This window comes from Canis lupus, chromosome 34 (assembly GCF_003254725.2).
Source record: "Canis lupus dingo isolate Sandy chromosome 34, ASM325472v2, whole genome shotgun sequence".
Classification (NCBI taxonomy): domain Eukaryota; kingdom Metazoa; phylum Chordata; class Mammalia; order Carnivora; family Canidae; genus Canis; species Canis lupus.
Window position 1 is genome coordinate 36,126,652 of NC_064276.1, and position 26,673 is coordinate 36,153,324.

A 26,673-nucleotide genomic window follows, 5' to 3' on the forward strand; every position below is an offset into this window, starting at 1 on the left:
GGACTGAGGTTATTGTGTTCTGAGAACTTCTGTCAAGGCCCACTCCCTCCTGCTTGCCAGCTCTGTGCCTCCCAGCTGCCTCTAAGCCCCACCACCTCTTTTCTCTTATTTTGAGAGTTTTTTCTCTCCCTAGCTTTTCCCATGCTTCTCACTTTCACATGAAAAGACAGGCCTTTTATAAGCATCACGGGCCGATCAGATGGCCAACCAGGCAGCACGCTCTGTTTAAGTTGCATATTCAACTCTGCTCAGCTGTTTTCATCACTTACTACTCAAGGGTTTTTTCTTCAGGGTTAGAAATGCTTTCAGGCATTATTCTGGAAGCCTGAGGAGAAAAGGACGTTGATTTCTAGATAATCTAACCTGGGGCAATGTTTCAAGTTCATTTGAATCTACTGCGCTAGACACATTAATTTCTATTTGGCATTTTTGAAATAACATTACCATGAACTAAATTATTGCTCTCAAATCAATTTTGCATTCAGATCATTAATTTTAACTTAAGGAATACGCAGGACTGGATTCAAGCACTTGTGTTAATAAAATGACCCAATATTTAGCTGATTTTATAAGGTATTTCAAAATAAGTCACTGAACAGTACTTACTGTCGCGTGGTAGTTTCTATACATGGGCATTTTTAGTAACTTTGTCAAATAATCTTCCAGTTGTTTCTGTAACACAAATATATTAGATGAGAGATAACAGTGACAGAGATGTGATCACTATCTCACCTTAACTTATGCAAACTTATTCAATTATTTATTCATATTATCACTGAATAGCATTAAGGAGTTATTTCCATAGTTCCCCTGGACCATCATTCAAATTGTTTCTTGTTACTTAGCATTTCACATGCTTATGTCTTTTATAACTGGCTGACAAGACCTAAGCTGTATATTCTTTTATCCTCCATAGTTTTTTTTTTTAAGATTTTATTTATTTATTTATTCATGAGACACACACAGAGAAAGAGAGGTAGAGACACAGGCAGAGGGAGAAGAAGGCTCCATGCAGGGAGCCTGACGTGCGACTCGATCCCAGGACCCCGGGGTCACGCCCTGGGCTAAAGGCAGCGCTAAACTCCTGAGCCACCCAGGGATCCCCTATCTTCCATAGTTTCTAACACAGGACTTGTCCCACGGTGGACGGTCTTAAGGCATTTGTTGATTTCATAAAAAACCTGAATTTCCTGAATTCTAACACTGAATTTACTGGTAGCTCTATTATAGGTTTTTTTAAACCGCTGTTCATGGGGAAAAAAGGAAGAGATTAAAAAGAAGTTGTACCCTGATTTCAAACATGTTTAAATGTGGGAGGGCAACGTCAATCATGTCGACTATGATCACGAGTGGAAGCACTAAATGTTAAAAGTCACAGCTTCTCATTTTCAACTGCATTCATATAAGTGCCCAAAGAAACCCCAAACTGTAGAGTTTTATAGATCCAGGTATCGTGGAAAATACTTATTCTAGATCCCTAAAAAAGATTTTAAACAAGATGACAACTATACAAAGGCAAAATCAAATATCGCTTTCAGAACATAAAAGTTTAGAAAACAGAACTGACATTTACTTGTTAATTTTCTAGTAAAAAACAATCTACGTTGTGTGCCACCATCCCACTGAGGTGGAACACCTGCTCCTGGGGCTTCTGTCCTACTCCTCTCTGGCCCTAACCGCCCCACCTATCGTTAGGGAATGAGACCTCACATATATTTAGGACAAGCTACTACAAAAGTCTCGAGCAAACATTTGGAAATACATGCTTTTAAACAGTAGATCTCAAAACCCTCAATGATGAGCTCAATCTTGACTCACAATGAGCCCAAAGAGACTCTTGGTGGGAGGACAGCTTCTTCAGAGAACACTCCCCTCTCTTCTGGGAAATACAACCTCCCTCCCCAGGTCAGATTGGCTTGGGGAAGAAGTGCTGCCTAACAAGTTCCAGGGAAACCAAACCAGCCCGGGGGAGGGCGGGTAGGATCACGAGGTGATAAAAGTTGCAGCTAGGCCCCCCCACCCTTCAGGAACCACCATGTTTCTACAGCACTGCAAAATATTCGGAACAGCAGAAGACCGGAAAGACGTACCCTTCTACCAAAGAATTGTTCTTCTCTGATCATGTTTTCAGATGAACGGGGCAAACTTGGCATCTCTCGAGGCTCTTCTTTGACATTCTGTCTTCTAAAAGTGTGTCTAAAACACACATGCAATGAAAACATCAGATTGTTCTTTGAATAATATTCTTCTACTATCTTTCATAAAATGGTTTATTTTTAGAAAAGACTATTTAATAGAAAATATCCACTGACGATGGACAAGTTAACCCATAATATCGATAAAATACTCTTTCCACCCAACTTGTATACTGGGATAACCTTGTAATTAATTCCGCAACAGTTACCTTCTGGTAGGAATGGGGATTCGGATAAAAGCTTTGTACTTGAGCAGCTCTCTGTGAAATTCTTGAAAGTGTTTGAACTTCCTCTTAACTTGCCACTTAAATTCCCCATGTGTTAGTTCAATAGTGTAAAGATTGATACTCGGTACCTGCAGTGATCAATAAAAATGATATTTTAGATAACAAAAATTCTAAAATCTTTCGATGAACAATAGCCTAAATTAATAAATAACATGGAAGTACCCTTAAATCCAGCACACATATTTTGGGTTAAGTACTTAGGCAAGATGTTTTCTAAAACAACTGATTACAGAAATAACATTCCCTTAAAATGTTCACTTTATAATATATATAAGACAAACTCTGAACCACACCAAAGACAAACTCCCACAAGTTATATTGCTCCAAATACACACACACACACAGCCCTAAAACAAGAAACCAGGTAAGGTAGACAATGAGTGAAAACCCTGATTAGTCATCAGCAGTAATTTTGCTTGTCTAAAAGTATAAGCTGTGAATAGACAACTTGGAGAGGGTGAGAAGAAAGCTAGGAAATGGATTCTAGGAACATGACAGGATCTCGGTCCACTTCTTGCCCTTCCCAAATGACATGAATGCCTTCTCCTCCTAAAACATACTCCAAGGTCTCTCCTTGTCCACAACATCTCCCTGCCCTGAAGCGTCACCACCAGTGACCAGCAAGGGACAGGACAATTAGAGGGAAAGAAGCAGAAGATTTTCCTACACACAAAATACTTTTCCCAATTACTCAACTAAAATCAATTCCCATTTAAAATTTTAAAAATATTTCTTATTAAAATGCAAATATACTGACTAGGGAATTATTTCAATCTGAAAAACCAACAGACCCGGGGGATAGTTTTGATATAGTACAAAGTGTTAGGAGACTGAGGGATGCTCATAAAGCAGAGGAGCTCTGGAAGGAAAGTCCATGAGTTGTGGGGCGTGGAGATAAGGGGATGGGCAGGGCAGTGGGCGCTGTGGGTGGACCACCTAGAGGATCCTGGCCCCTGCTGGGAGATTTAGGCACCACAGGTGCTGGAGGCAGGGGAAAGTAAATGTCTCCTTCCCTCTAGTTGATTCAGCTCTGCTGCCAGCAACCCCATGTGAGATTCCTGGCCCACTGTCATTCACTACTGATGTTTGACATACTTTGCAGACCTCCAAAGTATGACCACTTTGTGAAGATGTAGCATATAAAACACGAGCACGAGAGGTAATGCAACTTGTGCTCTGAAGTCTGGAATCCAACCAGAACACTGGTAAATATTCAAATCGAGCATTTGCTTTGTCTCTAGTTGGGATTTATGACAATTACTACAACTGGAAGTTGAAAAAAAAACAAAAAAACAAAAAAACAAAACAGTTCTGGGGTTCAATATTATATGCTGCCTTTTACTTTGGCCAACATTACAGGCATCATCCTCCATCATTTTCACAGAGAAGAATGCAGGGAAACTCAGAGTGGCCAGAAACTTTGCATTCAAGTGAAAAACGCTCGATTTAAGATGAGCCAAATAAACAAGAAAAATTAAACAATTTAGGCAAGTGGCTAACATTTCCTAGGATTGTATTTCCCATTCTATGAAAACGGAATACTTAGAAAACACTGCAAATGTCATGTTTTATCCTTCACATATAGACCCCAAATTTCATACACTAAACTTCTTAGCAACTGTGAGGCAGGATGGTACCATGGAAACAGGCCATTGCATCCTTTGTGAAGCTGTTAAAGGTCTGAGACCCCGTGGTGCAGCCTACCAGCTGTGAAACTTGAGCCAAAGGTCACTTTTGTGAGACAACAGCCCAGCAGACTTATTGGAATTCTTTGGAATTGGAATCATTTGAAGAGTCTTAACAAAGGAACTGCTTACAAAGACATGATAGGGGTAAGGAAACCGTAAAGGGAAGGACAGTAACCTGGGACTCTGAAGGTATCCCCAGCCCTGGAGGGACAAGAGACAGAATCAGGTACTGGAACAGGGAGGAGAAAACCGTGGGAAGATGGCTGCCCTGAGGGAAGGGGTGCCGTTGGTCAAGGGACATAGCCAGCCCAAGGTGACCCCACTCTCCACCGTCTGAGCCCTACCAGAGGACAAAAGCAGAGGATGTCGAGGGGCAGAGCACAAGGTGGAGAAGGAGGGGAGAGGGCGCAGGAGGGCAAATGGAAGGTCCCCAGCCTGAGATGGCCCTAATAACATCTGCCTCGCTGGGCTGTCATGCAGACGAAAAGAGAAATGCCTTGCCTTGAGTGGGCACATAGAATGTATTCGGTACTTAGAAAAAAGTATATTCTTATTGGCCTGGAATCACATATAAACTGCATGAATTTAGTTCACATTTCTTAGTAAACTAAACACTAAGTAGGATAAAGATGACCCTTAGCTTTCTCACACAGACTAAGATTAAACAGAAGAAAAGCAAACTCACTAACAGAAGAATACAAGCAAAGAGAAGTCCCGGACTTGGTGACTTACATATTCATCTTCATGAAGAACTTTCAGAGACATCTAATATTAATAATACATAGTATCATACAATGTATGCTTATTTAATACTATAAGGGGCAAGGCAGGGCCACCCCAAGATGGGCCACTTTGGAATGAAGATTACTTCGAGTTAAAAAAAGCAATCAAGGGGCACCTGAGGTGGCCCAGTCGGTTAAGCATCAGCCTTCAGCTCAGATCATGGTCCCAGGGTCCCGCGATTGAGCCCCACATCGGGCTCCTGGCTCAGTGTAGAGTCTGCTTCTCCTTCTGACTCTCCCCCAACTTCTTTCTCTCTCTCTCGCTTTCACTGTCTCTCAAATAAATATATAACATCTTAAAAAAAAAAAGGCAATTAAAACCCAGGAGATCCAGGATAAGCTCTTTATTTCTTCTTCAACTGCCTAGAAAGAATTTAGCTAGAGGACTTGCTCCAGGAAGAAGGCTATCACCACAGATGACTACATTATACTATGAACTAGGTACAGTAGACAGGAAGGAACCAGCAAGGCCTGTTTGATCAAAGTCCTCTGTGTCCCATTGTCTAGTGGCTCAGCAAACATTTATTTACCAAACATTTGCTTTTTCATCTCCCTGTGAATTGCATTCCTTCTCTTTGAAGTCCCAGACACCTACCCAATTCTCTGGAGTTCAGAGTGACTACAGACCTCATTTTTGCCTGTCTTTGGAATTTCCATTCCTTTGTGGATTCCCTGTACATAGGCAATTATATTTGATTTTCTCTTATTAATCTACCTCATGTCAATTTGAGTCTTAGTCTGGCTAGAAGGACTTTTGGAGGGGACAAGAAGTTCTTGCTCCCCAATAATATAATCTATAATACTCTTGCATAATACTATGTATTATTATTATTGTTATCATCAAATCCTCATAACAAACCTGTTACACCCATTATTCACATGAGAAAATGGAGAAACAGAAAGATCAGGTAACTTGCTAGAGATCACAAAACAAAGACCGGAATCAAGCCAAGCAGCCTGGCTCTGGAGTCTGTGCATTTAATCCTCTGAGCATGCTCACCCTCTCTCAGTCTGAAGGCTGGTAGGCAAATTAAGCAAGTAATGGTCATCTCAGAGACATTTCTGAGTGGGTTGTGGTCAGTGGTGTGTCAGGGAGATACAGACTCAACTCATACACAGAGCCTAAAGGAAAGGCTGCACACAAGGGTGGGTGGAAAGTAGGACTCGAGGTATGTCCGCAAGCACAGGGAGGGCAGGACAGACCACCAGGCAAAACTACGAGGACCAAGGTAGCACGTGCCACCCTGCAAAAGACAAGGAGGAAAGGCAGGCAAAACCTGCCTCTGGAGAAAGGTTCTTCTCACTTCCCACAAGGCAGGAGCCAAGGTGGCCTTACTCTGCTGGGACCAAAGCTTGACCCACCAGCCTGGAGCAACGTCCTCTACTTCTCAGACTTGACCTCTGTGATGTACGGTCAGTAACAGAGCAAAGGCAACTGCCCTAACAGCCTCTGGTCCCATCCGTTTCAAACAGTGATGCTTTGCTTGATGAAACCATCTTCACGCTCGATGCCCTTCCAGGACTCAGAGAGAAAACCTGCAAACGAGGCCTAACAGGCAGGTTGCTAGGAGCAAATCAGAGCGGCAGAGGACGCCGGCAGGATTCTCTCGGCAGTGCTTCTGGGTAATGACACTGGCCAACCTGGCATCGTGGCCTTTTTTTCTTCCAAGAGTCAGCTGCCATCATCATCTTCTTGCTAAACAAGCATTAGGAAAGCCAACCTTTTCTTTGGCTTATAGGTGGCATTCTAGGTGTCCACATTAAACAGAAAATTGGGAGAGAGGAGGACTAGGAGAGGCACTCGGCATTTTATCAAACTTATAAATTGCTTTAGGGACCTTTTTTTTTGTTGTTGTTGTTGTTAAATAGCATTCTCCAGAATGAGGAAAAAGGCATAGGAGAATAAAGACTAAATGAAAAGCATAAACTTGAGAGGCGATGAGGACTTAGAAATGATTTTAAAAATACTTCTAAACACACAGTCATAAAAACATAAACACACAGTCATAGCTACAAGGAAGGAAAAGGGAAGTCAGTGTGTTGATTCATATACATCGACTAATACAAGGTGAGTCCACAAAGGCTCTGACCCTCGTCGTAGACGTGAAGCGCTCCACTTCCAGGACTTGGGCTTGTACTGGACACCCGGAGAGATACGTCTGTATGTTAGGCTCCTTAAATCCTTGAGTCTTATAAATAGCAGAGAAAGGGATACACGCTAAAAAACAAACCAGTAAACAGTTATTGCAGGAACACAAGGACATTGCAAGAATACACGATATTAGCATGACTTGCCTTTTTATGGGCAGCTGTTCGAGTCCTAACCTGCCACAACGAGCAAACCGCTAATGAAGCGGCCTCAGCCCAGGGTTAGGACAGCAGCAGGAAGATCAATCATTTGCTGGTTATTTCAAATCTGCGCTGTCAAGCAACCCCGAGCAACTCTCTTCTCGCTCAGACCATCAGTCTTTACCTTCCTGTGTCTTGGGATCGCTGGGAGACACATCGTAATCCACCTCTTCTCCCTCGAAGTGCAGCTCCCGCGTGTCGAGATTTTCTATCAAGTTACTCATGTCTGCAGCGATTTTCTGCAGTGCAGAGGTGTTTACCCTTGGCTCATTTTTCAGGGACATGTTGGCTTCCGACAGGGCAAGAGCAAAGGGGCTGGGGAAACAAAGGGGGTTATAAGGACTTAGTATTTTGGTCAAATAAAACCCTATTCTACGATATGAATCCAGGCTCAGACACAGCATCTGGAAACAAGACAACTAGCTCTGTGTGAACCCCAGTCATCTCAAACAACCTCTTCCTTTATTCTCCTGTTTAACATTTAAAGGATTCCTGGCTTATAAATTAAATTGGAGTGAGATCCTTAATCACAAGCGAGTAAGAAAGAGAAACACTACATTGAATAAATGCCAACATATCTTTCATCCAATTTCATTAACTTGGATAAATGAGGACAGACTCCAGGGAGGCTGGTTTGGGAATGGTGATTCAGAGAAAAAGCAATTGATTCTTAACTCTAACAAATACGTGGGGAAAAAAAGTCCTGTAGAAGTAAGCACCTCTAAATATTTTCTAAAGAAAAGTGAGGGCATTTTACAATAATCTCAATAGGCAGATTTAAAATATTTTCATGGGAGCATAACCTTTCTACATTTCCTCTGGTGGTGATATCCCAAGCAAAGTGTATACACTATCTTTTTGAAAGAGGAGGTTTGGGCCATGACTTCACATGAGTTATGATAATGTACGTGGGTTGAAAGGTAATTGATTATTATGCCTCTTCTGGAAGATACCAGAGGTGCTCAAACTGTACCTCTCTCCTTTTTAGAGAAAACCAGTTCTATCTCATTTCGACATTTAATAACACAAGTCGTTGCACACCAGTACCCAGGGAAGAAGAGTTCATATAGATTTTATTTTTCCTTTAAAATACAGAGATTTAAGCCTGGAGCACTGTCATCAGAGTTGGATGAAAAATTCCTACTGCTAGAAATAATCTGTTACAACCAGGCCCTAAAATGGCGGGGCTTTCATACGAGCAACTCCACCACGCACATCCATTTTTTTATTGCAAATCACAAACATTTACTGAGCGTCTGCCACTCACTCATTGTGAGATGCGATGAATAAATACATAAAGATGAATACGGCTGGTCCCCGTGATTAAGGAGCTCCCCATACGGGTGAGGGAAAGAAGCTACACGGCCCCAAGTTCATTCCTGGCCTCCTCCAAGGTCTTTGGCCTTCCTGAGAACGGCATGTGCTGAGTGGAAGACCGTTGGCCAGGTTCTCTCCTACCTGTATGATCATGAAGCTGGGGGCGAGGGTGGGTGGGAGGCTATAGGCAAAGCTGAGAGAGTCTTGGCCAAACTTGAAGGGCCCTTATGGGAATTCATCATCAAGTCTCTGAAATCTGTACTGCCAGGTCTGGTAGAAAGAGATCTGTTTTGGAATTTCAAAACACTGGGCTGGGGAGATGTGGTTCCAGTTTGGTCAGATACATATAAATACTATAACCAAGTTCTCTGTGGACCACATAATTGATTATGTTTCTTTCTCCATGTGGGCTGTAAGGAAGCTTGGAGCCATGCCGGTGGCCTACTACTAGCAAAACAGAGGCCTGTCCTTGCCTACATCATTCCCCTTCATCTTTCTCTCCCACTTCTAATTTATATTATAACATTTATTATGGACTGATAGCTTCGTACGCACCTGGCTTGGTGGTAGTCATTTATATACATTATCATGTTTATCATCAATAATAAATCTATGAAGGTTTGTTATTTCTATTAAAGATGACAAGAGTTTATCATCCCCTCTTTACAGATAAAAACACTTAGGCACAGAGAGATTAGGAAACTTGATGAATACGTTGGACAACATGTCCAAGGTCACAGAACTAGTAAGTAGTGAAGAAGGGATTTAAAATCAGGTCTCTTGGACCCAAGAACTGATGTTCTCAACCACAGTCTTTATCTTCTCGTTCATTTTTGGTAGACACATTAAGTGCCCCGGCAACAGATGGGAGTTTTGGTAAAACAAGTGACCTTGGACAAGACTCAAATGGAGAAAACAGGAAGTAAGTTCCTCTAGGAGCTCAGCACCTCAGGATGAAGCCATTTACAGCTCTCAGGATGGACCTTGGCTATTCCTCTATAAACTAATGAGGTTGAGTCATTTCATCTCTAGGGTCCCTTTAACACTAGAACCCTAACCATAGATAAAAAATGCTATATATTGTTCAGCCTCCCCAAAGAAGTCATTACTTTAACTCAAAAAATTAACCCAAGTAGTTTTTCATATGAATACAAGAAGCAGGTGGCAGATGTTTTTCAACCTGGAAACATTTAATGAAGGTCTGTTTAGCTTCAATCAAAGAGCTTGTGGCCTCTGGTCACTATTAAAATATTTGGTTCCTTCCCTCTCAACTGAACACTTATTAAATGCCAACCATGAGCCAGGTTTTCCTTTATTTAAAATACAAAGTAATGAAAAACTTAGAGGAAACAAGACAAGGAAAAACAAGTAAGAAGTTACATCATATCACTGGTACTCATGAACTTGTAAAGCTCTGGGGTATTTTCTATCGATTAAACTGTCTTATGGTTAACTCAGCCAACTTCCTTAGCATAGGAAAACAAGAGTTACTCCAATGACTTTCCTTTTGGACAGAGTCTCAGTGTTACAACGCATGTTAAAGATATACAGAGATCAGAATCACTATACACTGCAAGAAAACTGGAACAAATAGTACAGTCACTGGATCAAGTTAAAATAAAAATCTTTTTTTTTCAGATAGAAAGAAAAGCAGCATATAAACTTGTGAAAAATTTAAGAGTGAGAAAAGAAATAGAAAGGAATCCTCTTATCATTTATACTCGAGTGTTTGCTAAAATTACACTTATTAGCACATAATACAGTTATGTTATTTGATACTCACAATGGTACTACCTGGTATTTATGATTATTCTGAAAGGCTTAGTTAAGTAACTGGCCCAAGGTCACTCAACTTGTGTCAGTGTTGAATTTACTCATAAAGCAAATTTTTCTGGCTCTCAAATCTCATGGACTTGGTTATAGATGTTCACAATTACTGATTTTATTTAATGGGTTGAATGTCCATAAATTTGTCTTTTCTACAAAGTTTATGTTTCACAACAACGAAAAACGTTATCTGCTTCAATCCCTGTATCTTAGAAGGGAGCCTATTGACTCTAGTCACTATAGTAGTGGAAGCAACATATCCCAACAGCCTCCTAAATTCCTTTTTAGTCTTTTATTTTTGTGGTTTATAATATTTTCTAAGATCACCTGGGGTTTCAGTGGACCCAAAGGGTTTGTAGATTTCTTTTGTGAGATGTGTGTGTGTGTGTGTGTGTGTGTGAAGACTCTACCATTTAATAATGGAAAATGAACCAAATTGTTTACATTACTGCCTTCACTCATGTCTGTGGTTGCTTTGGGTTGAATTTTTATCCATCACTTGTATTGCTGGTTTCATTCTTGAATACCAAACTGTAAGGCTATCTACACTAAAATGTTGTCAAATCTTAATTTATTAGCCTAGCTTTTCTTTTATCTAAATTAATCTATAATGGTGGGTGAACAGCTGCCACAGCTTAACCAGCAATGGGATAAGGCCTTCTAGTGTTTACACTTGAGATAATGTAATTGATTTTAACTCCTTATAAAATTATACTGCAAGATCATTATCTCTCTTGGTACCGAGATGGTACCCATGGAGTGATAATAGCAGCTGTGTTTTATTTCTTCTTGCATCTCTATCTGGGAAAAAAAATACGGTGTTATTTTTTTCTTCCTGGTATTGAATACTAGAAATATAATTTTTTGCAGGGAACATTTTTAAATTACTTCCGGTTATTTATTCAGTGGTGAAATCAAAGAACTCTAGAGTTTCTTCCTTCCTTTTTTTTTAAGATTTTATTTACTTATTCATGAGACACACACAAAGAGAGGCAGAGACATAGGCAGATGGATAAAAATATTTGGTTCCATCCCTCTCAACTGAACAAACTAACTGTAGATAAAAAATGCTATATATTGTTCCCCTGCAGGGAGTCCAATGTGGGACTCGATCCCAGGACTCCGGGATCACTACCTGAGCCAAAGGCAGACGCTTAACCACTGAGCCACCCAGGCATCCCTCTAGAGTTTTTTCTAATCTTAATTTTCAACATGACTGGGAAATAGAACATCAAAGGAAGCAGATATTTTCCTTTCAGATAGTACATACATAAACAATGCCTAAAACAAAGTATAATAATAATATTATAACTACTAGTATTAAAATAAATATTAGCATTAGTTAATAGTTGCTGAGTGTATATACTATATGCCAGGCACTATTCAAAAGATGAATTGCACGATCTCACTGAATCCTCACAATCTTAGGACCTGGGTCCTATTGTTAACCCCATTTGATTTTTTAGAGAAGGAGCCCAAGGGGAGAGGCAGAGGACAAAAAGAGAGAGAGAATCTTAGGCAGACTCCATGCTCAGTGCAGAGCCCGACACAGGGCTCCATCTCACGACCCTGAGGATCATGAGCTGGGCCAAAATCAAGTCAGACACTTAACCAATCAAACCACCCAGGTGCCCCTGTAACCCCCATTTGTAAGATAAGAAGCTTAGATAGAATGGACAACTTTCCCAGAGCCCTGTGGCTGGGCAGTGATAGAGCTGGACCCAATCTTGATTGATCTGACTCCAAAGTCCAGCTACTTTACCTGGTAGTGGCAGGAGGGATAGACACTGAAGACTTTTAATCCTTACTTTACATGCTCTTAGCACTAAAGAATTCAAAATGAAAACAACAATAACCAAAAAAACTCAACATTTACTCTGTGAAGATAATGGACGTACTTCTTGCCTCCCTTTCTCACAAAACATGCAAAGTTCTCCCACACTTTTTAAATACATTACTTGTGCTTGCCAAAAAAAATAAATGCCATGTATTTCCAACCCAAAAATCGTAGCATAATGCTTGAATATGAAATGCATTTTAATTAGATCATTTAAAACCAAACTGACTCATGAGGATTTCTTATTTTCCCATTTTTCACTATGATGAAGTTAATTGGTAGACCCACACTATCTAACCTCCCAGAACACATTATATAGCAATGATTTGTCCAGGACTGACTTGATGTTCCCTGAAATGCAAACATTATAAATGTGGATTCAAGTACTAAACTCAATCTCTAGTGACATAGTAAACCTTGGATAAATATTTTTTGAGTTGAGCTGACTTTGAATAAAGTAAATGATATTATCCTAGTTTACATTCTAGATGATATATGTCGAGAAAATAACATCAAAAAAAAAAGACTCTTGGTGTTTACTTAGATCTTTGATTAAAAAAACAATATTAGTTCCACAAATATCAATGGAGGGCTTATTATGCACCTTGGACAGATAATTAAATGTCAGTGGTAGAGGGACAAGCCGGATGGCCAAGGTTGTTCCACCGTTATTATCAGTGTAACCGGGGTAACCAGCAGCCTGTAGGGCTTCAGCATCCCCTCTATAAAATGGAAACAATGCCACCTCCGCTTCCTCCCTTGGGAAGCTGGATGGAGCCCCTGTCATAACGCGTACACATCTGCGGGTAAAAGTAATCTAGGCTGCTAACACTACCTTAAATTCTATTAACAGGCAGCCTCTGAAAAATAACCTTAGGAAACTTTTTCATTTCAGTCTTTTTCAGGGCTGTCGGGCTAGGACATATCCTTCATCTCTTATTTCGCTCCATCCAGCAGCTGTCTTTCTAGCCGGGCTGCTCTGAGAATGGGACTCTTCTACTCACCCAGTCCTGAAATGTCTTGGCCTCGACTCCTCCACTTGCAGAGAAACCACCAAGCCCTTCCCAAGCAAAAGCAATCACCAGGCATTAAGCAGTCAAGCCCCGTGAATGCACTTCCCCTTCCTTGCACATCTCCCTGGCCTCGTCCTTCTCTCCCTGGGTTAAGGCGTCACTTCTGTTGCACGGTGTCACTTGTGTCCATTGCAGTGGCTCCTGTTCCCTTCTGGCTCCATGACTTGGATGAGATCTCTGTCTCCCTCCCAACCCCAGAAAAAAAATGAATATATTTTGCATAGATTCTCACAGGTTCGTGGATGTCCCTTTAAGGGCCTTAGGTTAAGAAGCCCTTCCACCGAGATGCAACCAGGAGCTGATGTGCTGACCTGCCCATCTTCCCACACACGGGGATACTGAGGTAGGGCAGGGGGAGAGCCAGACCCCTCATCACCTTGTTGAACACCCGCTCAAGAAATAATTTGTTGATTTGTTGTCATAGAGCGTCTACAGACAAGGCAGTAGGCCGCAGGTTATCCAGTGAATGCCACAAAGACATTTCCCTCAGATACCACAGCTACTGTCAGAGGTAAAAGTCTTCTGGTTGAAAGACCCTCTGAGAGGGGTATGACCTGCATGAAATACGTAGGCTGCTGACGCCGTGGCGACTAAGATGGTCAAGTGCTATCAGAGCTAACTGTGCGCCCGGCTTCTGCCGAGGGCTCTTCACGCATCCCCACAACAACGTCACGAGGGAGGTACGGTCATCACCCCCCTTTACAGGTTACGAGCCAGGCTGACCAAGGGGACGAGTCAGAAAGAAAGCCTGGTGTCAGCACAGCTCTGGCTGCCACAGACGCCACGCTCCTGTTCTGCTCTGTGTTCTACTTGCATCCACGTCAGGAAAGGGGGACGCTCCGTGGAATCACACATTCCTTGTCCTGCTGCACAGCCTTTGAGTCCAGACTTGCTGTTACTTAATATGGTTCCAGGAAATACAAGTCTGATTCCCAAACACTATCCACTCTCTGAGCTTCAGATCTGATCTGACCTTGGGGCCCCCGGGGCCTATCACTCTCCCATTACTTATCTTTCTTTCCTGGTTTCAGGGCACAGCCTCCACTGGGCCTCACACGGACACTGCTGTTTTCCCTCAGGTGTCAAGGCTGCAGATGATGGTGCATCCACAGGTCAAGAGTTGAAACCACGTTCTCTCCCTTTTCCCTAGCTACAAACAAAAACAACTACACCTACATAAAGCAATTTTTAGCATGAAAATCATTGCTTAAAAAAAAAAAAAAAAAAGAAAATCATTGCTTGATTCTCATGATTCTTCCTGAATCCTTTGACCTCCTTGGATGGCCTCTATTCTCTGCCATAAGCTCTCTTAGTCATTTCCTTTGACGTGTCCCAGGGTTAAATATTCCTCTCTTTGCTGGAGCGAACATGGACATAATCACTTTAGTGCTCAGCATCCTCATCTAAAAACTGAAATTAATAGCCAGTTGTCTGTGTGTAGACTTTACAACGGATATAGGATCGTAAGAAAGACTCTTTTTCAGCACTAAATGCCAGAGAAAACACATTCTAGACAACCCCACCCGGGAGATAAAAACCTACCCCAAATGTCAAGGGTATTCAGATGTTCTGAGCCAACATCTAAACAAGATTTGTTCCTGCTTCTCTTGATGGTAATGCACACATAAACATTTGTATTTGGAGAAAACGGGGGAGAGCCCCTCTTAATTCCAAAGTTTGTTAATAAGTTTATTGGGTGTGAGTGTGTATGAGCACTGGATTAACTTAAATCAATAAGGATCCTGCAGGGAAAATTCTTCATTATAAAAATAAAAGGTAATTAACATTGTTAAAAACTGATGAAAAAAATAATAAAAAATAAAAAAAACTGTGATGAGACTTCTAAAAATAACATCCTTTGGTGTTAAAGGAATACTCAATTTTTTATGGCCAAGAGCAGAATATGCGTGTCTTGTGATGTGTCTGAGAAGGAAGCAAACTACACATGAATTTATAGGAACAAACATTACGCTCGTTGACAAACGCCGCTAAGCAAAGGGACATAAATCTTTTTTTCTCACTAAGGCAGAGTTAGACTCCCAATGATTCAGCGGGTGAGCAATATATGAATAACATAAATACTTTTCTTTGGGATAGAGTTCATTTGCATTCAAGTGGCTTCAAGAAAAGCTTTCTCTCACTGGCTCAAAACATTAAATACTGTTTTTTCGTGAATATGTGTCACTTTTGATAAGAATACATGTTGATCAAGAAGATAAGCTAGGAAAATCAAAGGTTTTGACTAAGCCATTTCTACTAGCATTGCTTCTTTTCCTTCCAACTGATCTTTGCATCATGTGACGGCAGCTCCATTCACCAAGGACATCCATTCCCTATGAACTTTGTTTATCATTAAAATTCTTTCCAGCTGTCTAAACTTCTATGATTCCACCCTTTCACCTCTCAACCTCCTTCACAGTGAGTTTTAGGCAACACAGCATTTTCAGTGATCACCCACCTCTGAAAAGAATGAAGTGAGCAAATAGGTGCGTGCAAACTCCTCTGTACATCCTCCGGCACTAACGAGCCCCCGAGCTGTCATGACTGCTGATAAATATAGCAAAAATCTCCTTTTTTTCAAAACCTATCCACACACTTACAAAAAAAACAAATATTTGTCAAGGCAGCTGAGTACCATGGAAAGTATGTGATTCTGAGTTAAACAGCTTGAATTCTGACCCCTTTTCAGGCTGAAACAAGGTATCTATCTACATCTCTGTAAGTCCCAGTCTCCTCATCTATAAAGTGGAAGTCATACTGCTCAAGAATTGTAAGAATTAAATGATCTAAAGTGAGTGGCTTCGAGCTGGGGCTCTAGAAGATGAGGAAATCATGTTCGTTGTTTCCTGTGCCCTCGGCTATTGCTAGAGCTACCAGATGTCGGCCAAGTCCCTGTATCCATACCAGAGCCCAGTCCCATCCCTGAGTACAAAAACTGGCAGTCAGAATTATATCCTGGGGGTGGGGGTGTGATGTCACCCACTATAGGAGACACGGTTACAAATATCTGAAAACAAAACGATCAAGCTCATGTAGTTGCCCCTTTCCCACTACCAACACAGAATTGCTGAAGAAACTGTAATCCTCTTTTAAAAATCCTTAGGTAAGGGACACCTGGGTGGCTCAGTTGTTGAGCATCTGCCTTCAGCTCAGGGCGTGATCCCCAGGTCCTGGGATCAAGTCCCCCCATCAGGTTCCCTGCATGGAGCCTGCTTCTCCCTCTGCCTGTGTCTCTGCCTCTCTGTGTCTCTCATGAATAAATAAATAAAATATTCAAAATAAATCGATAAAATAAAAATGCTTAGTTAAAGATGAAAGCAGAGGCAGCAACAACAAAAGCAATAACGCAGGAGAACCAGTTTCCAAGGATGAAGAAACAAATTAAAGTCAGATGAGTACATGGGAACTAAAGCTGAAGAGGCCCAAGGGTTTCAGCCTTGGAGAAAAGATCTGGGATTACAGTTCTCTCCCCACATGAACATTAGCAGACATGACCCCAGGACGACAAGAGACAGGGGCCTGGAAGCAAGCCTCCTCCAAATAACCTAAGTCTCCAGGAGTTACAGTCTCTGTTTAAGAGAGATGAGCAAAACTATACCCTATAAGCAGCACTGGGAAGAAACTGCATGGAACTGAAGAAACAAAGAAATGAGGACCTTTATATAAAGCTGATCCAGGGTTATAATCTCCGGTATTGTATGAGGTCAGCCAGCCCACAGATCAGGACTATAAATTCAATGATAAAAAAAAACTGTCTGAAGAACCACCACAAAGAGGCAGAAACCGGAAGGTCACCTACACTTGGAGAAAGGAATGACACTGTTTTTGTCTAAGGGCAGAGGAAGTCCAGGCTAGGTTGGGTGGCTAAAACTCAGAGAGAAAATCCGCAGTCCTGCTGGCTTGAAGAATCAGACAACAGGCTTCACGGTCTTCACAGTAGCTGAAATGTGAAGTGGGAAACTCTGAAAAGGAGAGCCACAGAGGAGGAGTGCCAACTTCTGCACAGGTTAACCCATGAACCATGCAGGCATGAGCACAACCCCAAAGGAACTCAGATGGTACTAAAATGACTTCCATGAAGTTTTCTGCAGTTGCCCACCACAGGAAAGACCGAGTTTGGAGTTGAAGTCCAGCCAAATTAACTACCCACTCAAAAACTAAAAAAAAGAAAAAAAAATCTCCTGAAAGGAACATAACTGAATTGAGTTTCTACGATCTATCAGGCATACTGTCACCTAAAATTATTAGACCTAGAAGAAACAGAAAGATGTGACGCATTCAGAAGAGAAAAGGCTATCATCAACGGAGGCTTATTGTGAGATGTTGAAATCAGCTGACAAGGATTTTATTTTTTTTCTTAAAGATGATTTATTTATTTAGAGGCAGAGTGGGGCAGAGGGAAAGGGAGAGAGAACCCCAAGCAGACTCTGTGCTGAGCACGGAGCCCAAAGTGGGGTTCGATCTCGTGACCATGAGATCGCGACCTGAGTCAAAATCAAGAGTCAGACGCTTAACCAAGTGTGCCTTTCCAGGTGCCCCCCAGTTGACATAAATTTTAAAGCAACTATTATAACAAACTCAAGAATGTAAAGGGAAGTGTGTTTTTCACAAATGAACATACAGAAAATCTTATCAGGAAACAAGAAAAATTCATTGAATGGGCTTAACAGCAGAATGACAATGACCGAAAAAAGTCCATGAACTTGAAGACAGAGCAGTAGAAATTATCCAAGTTCAAGGAGAGACAAAAAAGGAGGGGGAAGATTTCTAATAAATGAGTAGAGCCCCAGTGACTTATGTAATGATATCAAAAGAGCAAACATACATGTAACTTGAGGCCCAGGAATTTGGGCTAGAGAAAAAATGAGGAAGAAAAAAAAATGTTTAAAGAAATAATGGCAAAAAATGTTATCAAATTTGGTAAAATAAATTTACAGATTGAAGAAGTTTGGTGAATCCCAAGCAGGAATAAATACAAAGAAAACCATATATATGCATATTAAAGTCAAGCTGCTAAAGTATAAAGAAAAGAGATGTTAAAAGTAGCCAAAGAGGGCAGCCCAGGTGGCTCAGCAGTTTAGCACCGCCTTCAGCCCAGGATGTGATCCTGGAGACCCAGGATCAAGTCCCATGTCAGGCTCCCTGCATGAAGCCTGCTTCTTGCTCTGCCTGTGTGTCTGCCTCTCTCTCTACCTGTGTCTTTCATGAATAAATAAATAAAATATTTTTAAAAATTAAAAAATTAAAAAAAAGTAGCCAAAGAGGGGCCCCTGGGTGGCTCAGTCAGTGACCCATCTGCCTTCTGCTCAGGTCATGACCTCAGGGTCCTGGGATGGAGCCCCACATCAGGCTCCCTGCTCCATGGGGAGGCTTGCTTCTCCCTCCCCCTCTGCCTGCACTTCCCTCCACCTGTGCTTGCTCTATCAAATGAAGAAAATCTAAAAAAAAAAAAAAAAAAAAAAAAAGCAGCCAGAGAAAAAGGACACATTACATTTAAGAGAACACTACTAAGGACAACTAAACTCCCATCAGAAACAAATGGGGGTGGGGTACCCGGGTGGCTCAGTCTGTTGAGCCTCTGACTCTTGGTTTAGGCACAGGTCATGATCTCAGGGTCGTGAGATTGGGCCCCGCATCAAGCTCTGCACTCAGTGCAGAATTCTTTTCCTTACTCCCTCTTCTTTCCGTTCTGCTCCTCCCACTATTTGCTCTCTCTCAAATAAAAAAATAAAATCTTAAAAAAAAAGGAAAAAATGAAAGAAAGAAATGGGGTCTGTAACAGTGAAATGATATCCTAAAACTCAATAAATATGGAACCAAATAAACACGTTACTTTTCCTGAAACTAACCTACTAATTCAAATTCCAAAGAATTTCGCACAGAACTTGACAACGTGACCCTAAAATTCATAATAGGAAAGAATTAAGAATAGGCAGGTATGTTTTGTCCAACCAGGTATCAAAAATTATTATAAAGCTGGAGAAATTAAAATAATGTGGTCCTGACAGAGAAATAGACACAGAACCAAAGAGTGACCCCCCGAAAATAAGCCCATGCATGTATGGGTCTTGATGTATGATGGAAGTGGCATGAAAAAGAATTAGTAAAGAAAGAATGAGCCCTTCAATAAACAATGCTAGCACTATTGGCAATTCACAAAGAAATATAAAATAAAATCAGTTCTCGATCTCACAGCTCCCTAAGAATGATTTCTATTTGGATTAATGTTCTAAATGTAAATTTAAAAATTCTAATCTATAGAAGAATGTCTTTATGGCCTCACGGTTACAAAGGCATCCTAACAAGACACAAAGAACACAAATCATAAAGCCAATAGCTTTAACCACACTAAAATTTAAAACTTCTGTTAGACAAGTGGCAAAATTAAACAACAAACCTACATTTGGAGAAGACATACATAGAACATACAAAGAACTCCTACAAATACATAAGAACATCCAAAGATCAGTAGAAAATAGACCAGGAGTATATACAGGCAATTTATGTAAGATGAATTCTGAATTTACAGTGAATATTTAAGCATGTTTAACCTTCCCAGTAATCAGGGAAGTCCTATTAAAACAATAAGATACTTTTTCATATCCATTGAATTAGTAAAATTTCTGCAAGTCAGAAATTACAATGTAAGGTAATGGAACTCTCATGTACTGCTTCGTAGAATCGTGAGTTTAAAGAGCCCCTCGGAAAGCAATTTGGCAAGGCCTAATAAACTGGAACATGGCATAACCTTCCCTTGCATTTCTTCCTTGAAATATAGTCACCAAGAAACTCAACCATGGGTGAGCTTATTTAAGAAAATATATTATGGGGATCCCTGGGTGGCGCAGCGGTTTGGCGCCTGCCTTTGGCCCAGGGCACGATCCTGGAGACCCGGGATCGAATCCCACGTCGGGCTCCCGGTGCATGGAGCCTGCTTCTCCCTCTGCCTGTGTCTCTGCCTCTCTCTCTCTCTCTGTGACTATCATGAATAAATAAATAAAATCTTTAAAAAAAAAAAAAAAAGAAAATATATTATGAATGAGCACTGAAGTACTTTTCACAGTAAAGAAAACTGGACAACCAAAATGTACACCCAACAGAGAATGGGCAAAGGGATTCTAATAGATCAGAACTGCCTGTATCAACGTGAATAAATCTCAACACAAAGTTTGGTGGGAAAACAGAAGACAGAATTTTTGTTTAAGATTAAAAAACACAGAATAATCCTACATGGTGTCCATTACTGTATAAAGAAGTAGGACATACAAAGCAATTGAGGAAATAATATACAACAACCCCAGAAGAGTAGTCATCTTTAGAGAGAGAATGAGAAAGAATATAATTAGGAACGGGTAGTAAAGGACTCAGTAACGTTTTCCTTGTTTCTTATTTTGATTCAGAAGGCTATATGTTTAAATGAAAAAAAATTATTTGGATATTATAGGTACACAGGTTTTTATTTCCTAAATGTTCATCTGTATTTTTTAAGTATTTCATTTAAAACAAATTAAAAACCTATCAAATGTAAGTGACATTTTACTAATGTCCTTAAATTCAATCTCGGTTAATGATTTTTACATTCTTCGCAAAAACGAGATTCACTATTCCTTCTAAATCCAGCCAACACCGGTGAGCCACTAACAAGGTAATATGTAAAATATCGTGAAGGGCTTTGTCCCCCCACTGTCCCTCACCACCCTTGGGTCTATCTGTAGTCTCCAATCTGTAGTTTATTTGTGGACTCCAATCTGATTTCCCTTAAAATCAACAGCTGGCACATACAAATTTTGGCCGTGCATGGGGACTGATTCAACGTCAGTGCTAAAAAGATGAAGTTAAATGGGCCTGTACTGGAGCTGAAAGCAAATCTGGCCTTTTTTGAAGCAACTAAACTTCCAAGTAGAGCCTTGATGATCTATGGCTCTGGTCTACAAAGTTGGAGTTTCCACCTGAGCATCCATGGTGGTGATGCTCAGGCAAGGGAAAAACAGTCATCAAAACTGAAACTGTATTTTGCTTTTGCCTTCTTGGAGGAGTTATTAAAATTGCTCCAGTTCAACTTTTTCTTAAAAAAAAGAAAGCCTTAATATATTCAGTTGAAAATTTCCCCTCCTTAGCACCAGTATAAATTTAACCTTCAAATTAGGAAGTCCCTTTATTCATTCATTCATTCATTCATTCATTCATTTATTCATTCATTCATTCTAGAAGTCCAAGTATTTCAAATATAATGAAGCTCGTTTCACAAGTTCCTCAAAAATACAGAAGTAGAAATCCTAATACCTATTATTAAAATTAGAGCCAACATAGCATTTTATTTCTTTTAACACATTCTGCTATACTTGATCTCATTGATCTTCAGAACACTCTACAAGGAAATCTCATTGTCCCCTCCACAGCAGAGGTGAGTAAATCAAGGCTCAAGGAAGAGAGGAGACCACGTCAGGTCATTCAGCTACAGTGTGCAGTGGGGTCAGGGCTCACTCCTGAGCTCTAGCGAAATTAAAAAGAACAGGTATCTCAGACTGAAGACAAATATGTAGGCTCCCTATCAGAGAAACGTCAGAGCCACTGGCCCCTGCTACCACCCCTCTTCTAGCTGTCAGGTAGTGTACTAGAGTGACGTGGCTACCTAAGCTGTTATGTCCATTCCACCACTTGCTGGCTGTATAGACCCAGACAAGTGACAACCTCTCTGGGCCTTCATTTCTCATCAATAAAATGGGGAGAGTAATAATACCTACATTATCAGATTGTTGTGAGATTAATTAACATATAAAATGCTAAAAATCGTATCTGGGGAAAAGTCAGTGCCATGTGCGTGTTAGCTGCTGTTATTATAAACTGGCCTTCTTACTTTTTATATGCAAAACAATGTGAATAATGACACTAAAAAGTTTCTTCAAGAAATAATACTTGTAAGGCCTTTTTCCTATTTAAATTGGGCTCATGGTGGGGTACCTGGCAGGCTCAGTCAGAAGAGCATGTGACTCTTGATCTCACGGCTGCGGGTTCAAGCCCCATGCTGGATGTAGAGATGACTTAAATATGTAAACTTAAAAAAAAAAGTAAGAATAAACAAATTATACTCATGGTAGCAGTTTTCAATAAGCCATCTGAAAAAAAAAGTGAGTATTTCTGGATTTCCTTAAGTACAAATCTACCTCTCAATAGACAACCTTCTTAGATTACTTCCTTTTACTTAGATTTGTTCTTTTTCTACTTCTTGATTTAAGACTCGTTTCTCCCTAGACTTATTCTTATAATATTTGTATGCTATTCACAAAAGTATTCCTACTATGAATTTACCATTTCCTATGACATAGTTTCACTTATGAAGCATTTATAGGAAATCCTTAGCAATCTTATATCACAATACTAGAGAAAATGACAACCAACCACCTGCATATTATTTCAAGTTTTCAGACCCTCTTTAGTTCACCCTTTTAACATTGTAACCAATAGCCACTTGCATGTAGATGTGTGGCTGGAAAAGATACCCGTGAAGATGCTGTTCTTTGGCTTAGAAACCTAGAACGTGACCCTCCTAGTCTCCCAGCCCCCTACACATACACACATACACACACATACATACAAAGCTGGACCATAGCCCAGGATCATTGATCATAGCATTTGGATTTCTGATCTGTACTCAAAATGCCTTTATAGCCCAACCTCCTACTCAAGTTCTATTCATCTGCTACTGTCTGGTCAAATGGGTCCTGGGGACGGAGCCTCAGTCTGATTAGGCCTCTAGAGCCTACTACCAACTACAGAAGCTAATACAGAGGAGCATGCTGAACTGTACCATGAGGATACCATCAGCAAAAACCAAGACCGTGGGCAACTCCATAGGTCAAACAGCCCGGGGTTTTATTCAAGAAAATTATAAGGAAAAGAAAAGAATGCAAGAGAATGTGTAGATTAAAAAGGGTTCAAAATAAATATCAAATAAAAAAATGATAAAACAAGCAAGATTACACCCTAGTGTCTAGGGATGCACACTCCGATGATAAAACTACGGAGAAATACAAAGAGAGTGATTACTTTGGGGACTGGGGGATTGGCGCTGAGATGGGCCAGCTTCTGAAGTGGCTGGCACGGTTCTTTTTCTTGACCTGAGCAGTAGTTACATGGGTGTTTGATTTAGAATTATGCACTAAACTGTACACTTGGGCCTGGTCTTTCCCCCTCCCTGTGCATTTTCCTGTCACTTTAAACACCCCTCCTCCCCCGATCCTGTGCCTGCTGACCCCTTCCATATTTCCTCTTACTGATAATTTCCAGACTCTCCCCAACCCATCCACTGCAGGCAGAGACATCTCTCTTGACTAAGCCTTGCATCATCTGCTTCTAGGTTTAGGCTGCACTTGTGCCTCAGAGGTCTGGGGGCATGCTTCATGTCCTCTGTGATGCTGTAAACTTCCTGTTGGGAACAGGGAGCTGGGTCATTCCCATAGATGAGCACAGTAAGCAACCAAAAGTCTTTTCTAAGTAGGACAAAAACAAAAACGCTTACTAAATGAAAATTAAAAATTAGATGAAAACCTTGAATCCACCAGGTTTACTCAGTCACAAGATCCTCATCTTCCTTAAGATTCCACAATCTATCCTAACTCATGCCTTCGGCTTATCTGCAACCCATGCACAGCTCCTGAGCCCACCTGGCTTAAGAACAGAAGCTCTTAACCCTGGGTCTGCCACTTAGGAGTCTTGTGACGAGTAACCTGTCACTTCATCTATATTACTCTGGGGCTTCTCCGAGCTTCAGTTCTGTCATCTATAAAATGAGATTAATCTTTAGGATCTAAGGAAGTACTTAACCCAGTACCTGACACAAAGCAAGAACTCAATACATAATTGATATTACTGTTAACTATGAGCATCACCAATGGGACAGGGACATCAATCATCAAGCACTGACACTCTAGCCAAGAGAAGTGAAAAAATAAAACCTGGGAACAGACACGTTTCCTAAATGCCGCACAAACCACAAAAGTAGCAAACTCAGTGCATTTGCCATTCCTTTGGCCTCCATCATACAAATCCAACATTTTTTGCTAGAGTGAAGTTATCTGGAGGCGCCTGGGTGGCTCAGTGGTTGAGCATCTGACTTCAGCTCAGGTCAGGATCCCGGGGTCCTGGGATTGAGTCCTTCATTGGACTCCCCACGGGGAGCCTGCTTCTCCCTCTGCCTGTGTCTCTGCCTCTCTGTATCTCTCATGAATAAATAAAATCTTTAAAAAATAAAAATAAAATAAAGTGAAGTTATCTGTATCTTTTTCACTCTTCCTGAGCTGTGAGCTCCTTGGAGACCCCGAATGATCACGTGTTGAACTTGTGTCCAGACTCCCTAGTCACAACCCCATGGCCGGCATCACTATGGGAGCCTCAGTAAAGCCTCTGAATGCTTCTGACCTCTTGCTTCAGGGGCTTCAAGCTCCTTGCCACCTCTGAAAGAAATCAAGTATGATCTGTCTCATATCTTTAGGAGTTTTGAGAAGAAATGAATGAATAAATTACACATCAACGGGCATCATTTCACTTTGCCTGTGTGCATGTGTCTGGGAGAGGAAAGAGGAGCCCATACGATCCAAGTCAATAAACCTGCGGCACATGTATTTGGTGGCAGCCACTAAGTAAGAATTGAGGCTACAATCTCCGGACCAATGAAACCAGTGGATACCAGACTGGGTCAGAGCCATCTAGTGCACGTGATGATCTGCGGAATCATTTGGTCTAACCTCCCTGGACGCACTGAGAAGACGGGGGCCCCGGGTCACACAGAGAAAGCAGAGGCGAGTCTAGAACTCAGGTCCCTTCTGCACCCCGCATGCTCACACAGGTCTCTTTCAGGGGCAGCGTGTTTCCACATAATGCAGCTTTGAACCACGTCCAAACTGTGTAAGAAGGGTGACCTGACGGGCAGGATAAACCGCTTTTGTCTCAGCTGCAGCCAGACTTGGCTCCGTAGGTGTGGACGGGCTGCCCGCCTCACTGGAGAAGAACAAGTTCGGGGTTGCTCAAGAAACTGTCACTGCCCTGACTGTCATTAAGGCACAGAATTTTCTCGTGACACTTGACTCCGCAATATCCCTGAGAATCCAAAGCACATGGGCCACATCAATGCTAAGAAGAAATGGCAAACAGGAGGACAGCTGCCAAACTCCAGCGCCCTGGCGAGGGCAGCTCGTGCCAGGTGGACTGGCACACCGAGGCCTCCAGGTGACGGGGACCCCTCAGCAGCCGCTCCCTGAGCAACCACAACAGCTGAGCACTGTGCAGGGCTCTGGGGACAAAAAAATGACCCCACGTATCTTGCTTTACTGGGAAAAGAGGGGCTTTAGGGAAGGAACCTTCTCAGTACTCCCCACCTTGCTCTGTATATTGACCTCTTTCCCACCAAAACCCCAGAGGAGGGCCCCTCTTCCCATGGCACCATCTCCGGCCTGTGCGGCTTTCAAACCCTCCTTCCCATTAATCAGCTAACTCCCTTACCAACCTCATCGCCACCTAAAACATCCTGAAGCGCCCCACTGGCACGTATGCCTCCCCCCTCGCTTCTCTTATGCTGTGACCTCAGTCAGGCCTTGGATGGTATTGCCTCCCTGCTCAGCTGGACGGAGCCACACACCTGCCACGCTCTCCAACCCCTCAGCCCTCCAAAAGGCCACTCCCATACAGCTTTGCCTTCTTCCAACTTCCTTCTCTGCCTGACTAAACTCTTTGTTCATCACAGGTGCCAGGAAGCCTTCCAGTCTGTTCTAGAGGCCTTTCCTCAGTGCTTCTATAGCATTTCGGGGAGTCCATTGAGCAACACTTCTTTCCACTTGGCCTCTTCCTCCTCTGGAAGATTCTCAGTTCCTTGAAGGGAGAGGTCATCTCTACATTCTTGATGCCTAGTGTCTTCTGGACTCCCAGTGACTATAGACCAATTGAGGAATGATTATGAGTAAGACTCAGAACAGCTTAGTACAGCTCATAATATGGGCAAAACAGAGACCACGTGCATAATGCTTTCCAGATTACAAAGCATTTTTCACAAATGCGCCTTATTTTTCTTCATCCTGCAGATAAACTATTATTTTTTATTCTCTTTTCAACTGAAGAAGTGATGATGCAAAATGATTAAGAGGTCTGACCAGGGTCATACTCTGTAAATAGTATTTCTGAGATTCAAATCATGACTCCTGAGCTTCACATTCCCTGCTTTATGCATTCCCTAGAAGCTACTGATCTTCATATTCAGAAGTACACAGTACTCTATAAACTTTCCTCATCAAACCTCATATCTGGAACCATTCTACATGCCTTGTAC

General features: G+C 41.5%; 1 protein-coding gene across 10 annotated transcripts in view; it reads right to left on the reverse strand.

Moving 5' to 3' along the window:
* Positions 1–26,673, reverse strand: part of PLD1 (phospholipase D1) — a 204,993-nt gene that overhangs the window by 121,726 nt on the left and 56,594 nt on the right. For all 10 annotated transcript variants that reach the window (XM_025425594.3, XM_049105845.1, XM_049105846.1 and 7 more), the window contains 5 exons: positions 7,426–7,616; positions 7,043–7,170; positions 2,405–2,550; positions 2,091–2,196; positions 607–672 (listed from right to left, as the gene is read on the reverse strand). In XM_025425594.3, the coding sequence (XP_025281379.1) occupies positions 607–672; positions 2,091–2,196; positions 2,405–2,550; positions 7,043–7,170; positions 7,426–7,585 (606 nt within the window). In that variant the 5' untranslated portion in view covers positions 7,586–7,616. The remainder of the gene's footprint in view (positions 1–606; positions 673–2,090; positions 2,197–2,404; positions 2,551–7,042; positions 7,171–7,425; positions 7,617–26,673) is intronic.